Genomic DNA, 7,604 nt, shown 5'->3' on the forward strand with positions numbered 1-7,604 from the left:
ACATTACTCTCTTTGCCCATCAGAGGGTGCTACAACTCGGAGGTTTACTGGACTGGCGTTTATTTAAATACCTGCTTAGATATATTTTCTTACAAGCCTATACAAAAATATTTTGATTTTGGCTGATCGCCACTATAGGTCAGCATACATGTTCGACTTGACAAATGCATTATAAAAACTCATTTTAAAATGGAATAATTGGACATCATTTTACATTATAAAAACTTATTTTAAAATGGAATAATTGGACATCATTTTAAAGTATACTTAAAAAAGAGATGGTTTGGAAATGAAGATTGCACATTTTTATTCTAAATTTAGTAGTTTTTTTTGCATATAACTTCACTGACTTGTTTGTTTAAAAAAAAACATAGTTATGTGAATCAAGTTTCCAATTATATTTCACCACATACCATCATAAACCAACTAATCAACAATGGTGTATCCATATCATAAAGTTGTTTTATCCCCAAAATATGGACATTGAAACGTTCCAAGTTTCACAACAAGACACTTAAACACAATCTTGGTGCCTTAAAATAATTCATTTATTTACGGACCTCTATATAATAGCTTCACATCTACTGTACATTTCATCCACATTTAACATAATAAACCATTTAATCAAATGTTTTTGTTTCTGCGTTTGCCCTTTTTGGTGTGAAAGGCTGCTGTGCGTCAAGTGGGACATTCTCATGTGTCTATTCAGGATATAAGCTTTGAGGTAGATTGAGTCAACAACAAAGAACATATTATTATACATATTTAACATTTGTTCAGCCACTAAAAATATATGTGTATGCCTCAATATGGCTTCACACAGAAAGTCAATGTTTTGGCGAATTAAATTACTGCTATTTAATTAACTTTGACCCATATATGCCATACTATATTTTTGCATTTACTTTTAAAGTCAATAACCAGTCATTCCTGACTTATGAAACAAAGTTTTCGTTCCAACACAATTTTTGTAACCATTGGATAATAAAAAAAATCAAGAAAAGCATCAAATTATTTTGAAGAAAAAAAATACAGTAAAATGTGATGCAGCATTAACAAAAATGCAAAAGTAACAACAAACAAAATCTGCAGCTAGAAAAAAATAATTTAAATTTCTCATTTTACAACATACTGATGCACTTCCACGCCACTTTATTTCATAATTTAAGCTTAGTGTCAAATATAGTTTTTGCAATGGATGTTTGCGACACCAAGACGACAACATAGAGGGGATGAATATTATACATTTAATAAACACCAGAAGAATAGGAAAAAGTCTTTTGTCGTTACTTTTTTTCTGCGGGATCCAACAGATGATGCGTTCACGTACAGTCAAGTGGTTTTGTCTGTTTTGGGGGTTTTTTTACGTTATTGGTTGAGTTCCAGAGCCCAAACCTGCTGTGGCCACCCGGTCCTGCCCTTTACTTTCTTCTCAGTACCGAAGGAGTCCTGTGGGCCCTCATTCTGTGGAAAAGACCAAAAACCACAATTATAGTCCCACGTAATTTTTTTGTAGTGACAAAATAAACTATCTTATTTACCTGCACGGCCGCAAAACGTGCTATCAACTGTCTTATTTTTTATTAATGTATTTATCTTGCAATTGCGTTATGTTATTAGTTTAGTGACGTCGGTATAGAGGGAAAAAGGAAAAAAACATGCGAGAAAATATCAAAATTATAAGACTACTTTTGATTAAAAACTAATTTTGACAGTTTTCTTTTTTTTTTTTTAAATGAAACATCACACATTTTATTTTTTAAAACATTTAAACTGCTGTGTGTTTAATCACACATGATATATTACAAATTAAAATAAAGTTTACTAAAAAATAAATCAACATTCACAGTTTTATTAGTTTTCATTAAGGCATTGCAGTCTGAATTGGAGTTTTCTAGCAACGGTCAATTAAAATAATCTTGTTGAATACTGGCTGAAAAATGTTTGTAACATTTCATCAAGTTCTTTATAAATTTCCTAATGATTAAGGAATACATCTGCTAATTATAGAACACGTCAGTTGAAACACGGAACTTCCTTTAATAATCTGCTAATTTAAAAACCACTACCATGTGACACCAGACGTCTTTAATACATCTGCTATTACAGAACACTGTCAATTGCAACACCAGACTTCCTTTAAAAATCTGCTAATTTAAGACACACTGCCATGTATTAGTAGACGTCTTTTATAATTCTGCTAATTAATGAACACCAGATTTCCTTTAAAAAACTACTAATTTAAAAACCACCATGTATTCAGGGCGCTTGGTATTACATGGTAGTGGTTTTTAAATTAGCAGATTTTTAAAGGAAATCTGGCATTACAATAATAGCAGATGCATATAGAAAAAGTCAATTGTAATGCCAGATTTCCTTTAAAAATCTGCCAATTTAAAGACCACTACCATGTGATGCCAGACGTCCTTAATACATCTGCTATTATAAAACACTGTCAATTGCAACGTCAGACTTCCTTTAAAAAATCTGCTAATTTAAGGAACACTACCATGTAATACCAGACGTCCTTTATAATTGTGCTAATTAATGAACACCGCCAATTGTAATGCCAGACTTCCTTTAAAAATATGCTAATTTAAGGCACACTACCATGTAATACCAGACGGCCTTAATAAACCTGCTAATTAATTAACACCGTCAATTGTAATGCCAGATTTCCTTTAAAAATCTACTAATTTCAAAACCACTACCACCAGACGTCCTTTAAAGTTATGCTAATTAATAAACACCGCCAATTGTAATGCCGGATTTCCTTTAAAAATCTACTAATTTAAAAACCACTACCATGTAATACCAGACGTCCTTTATAATTCGGTTAATTAATGAACACCGCCAAAATGTAATGCCAGATTTCCTTTAAAAATCTGCTAATTTAAGGAACACTACCATGTAAAACCAGACGTCCTTAATAAACCTGCTAATTAATGAACACATCCAATTGTAATGCCAGATATCCTTTAAAAATCCACTAATAGAAAAAACACTACCATGTAATACCAGACGTCCTGTATACATCTGCTAATATAAAACACCATTAATTGTAACGCCAGACTTCCTTTAAAAATCTGCTAATTTAAGGAACACTACCATGTAATACCAGACGTCCTTAATAAACCTGCTAATTAACGAACACCGTCAATTGTAATGCCAGATTTCCGTAAAAAATCTGCTAATTTAAGGAACATCCTGACTTAAAAACGATTCATTGAACGAACGATGTATTTTTTTTAATATGTGGATCTTGTAAACGTCCAAACTTACCATCTCTCGCTTCCTTTTCAGATCCCGGTTCTCAAATTTCTTAATTTCGGCCTTAAAGCCCTCAGTTTCTCCAGAGTCCTTGGCCAGGACGTCCATCAGGTAGGCGATGTAACTTGTGGCCAAGCGTAACGTTTTTATTTTGGACAGTTTGGTGTCGGCCGGTACGTTGGGGATACACTCCCGCAGCTCGGCGAACGCCGTGTTGATGCTCTCCGTCCTCCGGCGCTCCTTCTTGGGCCCCGACGCTCGCCGCTTCGCCATCCCCGCCTGGAGGCCCTCCAGGCGGGCATCGTGCGCCGCGGCCGGCGCCAGCTCCCCGGCCGCGTATGGAGCCTGGATCTGGAAGTCCGGCGGCACCTCGCCGTGGTTGAGCACCCAGCTCTGGAAGTAAGGCGCGTCCTGGTGGCAGCGCTGCACGAACGGGAAGGGTTCGTGCATGAGGTGGTGGTGGTGCTGGTAGCCCCCGATCAGGTTCATGTCGGCCGGGCTGAAGCTGCTGCTGCTCTCCGTGGGTGTCGCTGGGTGGAGGACGCACGGCCAGCGGGAGTCCTTCACCACTCACTCAGGTATTTATCCAACTTTAATACCCTTTTTACATCTCTAATTTGAAAACATACGCAAACCAAAGGTTCATAAATCCCCAAAAAATCTCGCTTGAGCTCCACTTTTTCTTGGCGATTCTGCAGCGATTAGACTGAGAAATTTGACCCCGGCGAAGGTGCGAGGGCCCCCAGGTTTATATCATGTGCGCGTCGGCCTGGTGCGGAGGCAACCAATGGGGAGGGAGAGTGCGCCTCTCGTTGGGAGGAGTCGCGTATTGGGACTCAAGTCCTCTGGCTTTTACGCACTGGTTTTACGCACAAAAAAATGGGGGTCAAACCTGCACCTTGCATCTGTCATTAGACTTTTGATAAAAAATCTGAAGAAAAATGTATTTAGGACTTTTTTGGCAGACTTTATATTTGATTCGTGCAGTAATTCCATCAATATTGGTCATAATTAGGGGTGTAGGAAAAAATCGATTCGAATACGTTGTGCGATTCAGAATCGATTCTCATTTTTTTTTAATCGATTTTTTTATTTGTTTTATTTTTTTATCAATCCAACACACCACTACACAGCAATACCATAACAATGCGATCCAATTCCAAAACCAAACCTGACCCAGCAACACTCAGAACTGCAATAAACAGAGCAATTGAGATGACACAAACACGACAAAGTAGTGAAACAAAAATGAATATTATCAACAACAGTATCAATATTAGTTATAATTTCAGCATAGCAGTGATTAAAAATCCCTCATTGACATTATCATTATACTTTTATGAAAATAAAAATAAAGAACAATAGTGTCACAGTGGCTTACACTTGCATCGCATCTCATAAGCTTGACAACATACTGTGTCCAATGTTTTCACAAAGATAAAATAAGTCATATTTTTGGTCCGTTTAATAGTTAAAACAAATGTACATTATTGTAATCAATTGATAAAACATTGTCCTTTACAATTATAGAAACTTTAAAAAAAAAAAATAACAATCTACTACTCTGCTAGCATGTCAGCAGACTGGGGTAGATCCAGCTGAAATCCTATGTATTGAATGAATACAGAATCATTTTTAATTGGAAAAATATCGTTTTTGAATCGAGAATCGAATCGAATCGAAAAAAATCGATATATTATCGAATCGTAACCCCCAAGAATCGATATTGAATCGAATCGTGGGACACCCAAAGATCCACAGCCCTAGTCATAATAATCAATTATTATACAAAATAGGAACCACTTCTGTCCTTGCTAAAAAGGTCAATGCTAAACTACTTGAAGAAAACACAGATTATGTGCTATTATAGTGTAATATCTAATAATAGTTCATGTTAATAATCAAGTCATTACATTTTTGGAATATGCAAAAGGCTGAACATGGCACCTATGTGCAAGTCAGCACTTAAAATGGGTTATGGTGAAATGGGTTAAACTTGTATAGCACTTTTCTACCTTCAAGGTACTCAAAGCGCTTTGACACTACTTCCACATTCACCCATTCACACACACATTTACACACTAACAGCGGGAGCTGCCATGCAAGGCGCTAACCACGACCCATCAGGAGCAAGGGTGAAGTGTCTTGCTCAAGGACGCAACGGACGTGACTACGTTGGTAGAAGCTGGGAATTGAACCAGTAACCCTCATGTTGCTGGCACTGGCACTGCCACTCTCCTTGCCGCACCACACCAGAACTTTTTTTCAGACATTAAATTTGATCCTTATGGTTATGTTTAAGGGCTTCACGGTGTAAGAGGGGTTAGTGCGTCTGCCTCACAATACGAAGGTCCTGAGTAGTCAGGGTTCAATCCCGGGCTCTGAAGTGGAGTTTGCATGTCCTCCCCGTGAATGCATGGGTTCCCACCGGGTACTCCGGCTTCCTCCCACTTCCAAAGACATGCACCTGGGGATAGGTTGATTGGCAACACTAAATTGGCCCTAGTGTGTGAATGTGAGTGTGAGTGTTGTCTGTCTATCTGTGTTGGCCCTGCGATTAGGTGGCGACTTGTCCAGGGTGTACACCGCCTTCCGCCCGATTCGAGCTGATATAGGCACCAGCACCCCCCCGCGACACCAAAGGGAATATGCGGTGGGAAATGGATGGATGGTTATGTCCAATATTATCAATATAGGTCATAATAATAAATTATTATACAAAAAAGGGCCCACTTTTGTCCATGCTAAAAAGGTCAACACTCAGCTACTTGAAGAAAACCCGGAGTATGTGTTATTATAGTGTAAAATCTAATAATAGTTCATGTTAATAATCAAGTCATTACGTTTTTGGAATATGCAAAGGGTTTAACGTGGCACCTCCATGCAGGTCAGCACCTTCCTTCCTGTAGGTTATGGAAGGTGTCAAAATATGTTTACATACAGGACAAATAACATCATTTATTTATGCACAGCAGAATAAATCAATTTCTACATAAAAATATACATATTAATTAATATACATTGTAAGAATTATGAAGTGGACTTGTTGCCCTTTGATTCAAAAGTTTAACTTTTAACACCAATATCATTACAGTATAGTCAATATATAATACTATTTAGACCATGGTCTCGAAACTACGGCACACGGGCCGGATCTGGCCCACCGGTGTCCAAAATCCGTCCATCCATCCATCCATCCATCCATGTTTTACTGCTTGTCCCTTTTGGGGTCGTGGGGGGTGCTGAAGCTTATTTCAGCTACATTCGGCTGAGATAGGCGGGGTATACCCTGGACAAGTCGCCACCTCATCTCAGGGCCAAAAACTGAAGTTTATGCATGTTTTAAATAAAAGCAACCTCAATAGATTCGTACGACCTTTTAAAATCGTATTTATAACATTTTATGAGATTTTAGGATCATTTTAGACATTTTAAGGCCTTAAATTCAAATAATTGGATGCAAGACTTTTTTAGACTTTTGAAGATCCCGCGGATACCCTGAGGTATCAAAAGTCAAAGTTGAACATTTTTAAGAAATACACACTATCATCATATAGCATTGACTCAATATAAGATGCAAAAATTACACAACGCCGACTAGCGGCCAAAATAAAGAACTGCGTTGGGAAGGAGTTCAATAAAAGCACATTTACAGTATTACACATCCATCCATCCATTTCCTAGCGCTTGTCTCTTTTGGGGTTGCATCCCTAAGTAAAAAAAAAAATCCTAAAAAATAAACATATACAAAATATTATATATTTTTTATTTCTGTCCTTTCTAATCCATTTTATATATATATATATATATATATATATATATATATATACACACACACCCATACATACATATATATGTATACACATACATACATATATATACATATATATATATATATATATATATATATATATATATGTATGTGTGTGTATATATATATATATATATATATATATATACACACACCCATACATACATATATATGTATACACATACATACATACATACATACATACATATATATATATATATATATATGTATGTGTGTATATATATATATATATACACACATACATATATACACATATATGTATGTGTGTATATATACATACATGCATATATACACACATACATATATATATACACATACATACATATATGTATACACATATATGTATGTATGTATATATACATATATACATATATGTATATACATATATGTATATATATACACATGCATATATGTGTATATATATGCTTGCATATATATACACATACATACATATATACGTATATATATATGTACATATACACACTCACACGCACACACATAC

At 36.1% G+C, this 7,604-nt stretch overlaps 1 protein-coding gene across 1 annotated transcript; it reads right to left on the bottom strand.

Moving 5' to 3' along the window:
- Positions 1-526: 526 nt before the first annotated feature.
- Positions 527-4,011, bottom strand: LOC133551768 (heart- and neural crest derivatives-expressed protein 1-like). The gene is made up of 2 exons (XM_061898834.1): positions 3,283-4,011; positions 527-1,464 (listed from the first exon to the last, which is right to left on the bottom strand). The coding sequence occupies exons 1-2, from the start codon at positions 3,757-3,759 to the stop codon at positions 1,369-1,371; spliced, it is 573 nt and encodes a 190-aa protein (XP_061754818.1). The 5' UTR covers positions 3,760-4,011; the 3' UTR covers positions 527-1,368.
- Between the last annotated feature and the right edge of the window lie 3,593 nt (positions 4,012-7,604).

This window comes from Nerophis ophidion, linkage group LG04, assembly GCF_033978795.1.
Source record: "Nerophis ophidion isolate RoL-2023_Sa linkage group LG04, RoL_Noph_v1.0, whole genome shotgun sequence".
In the NCBI taxonomy this organism is placed as follows: Eukaryota; Metazoa; Chordata; class Actinopteri; order Syngnathiformes; family Syngnathidae; genus Nerophis; species Nerophis ophidion.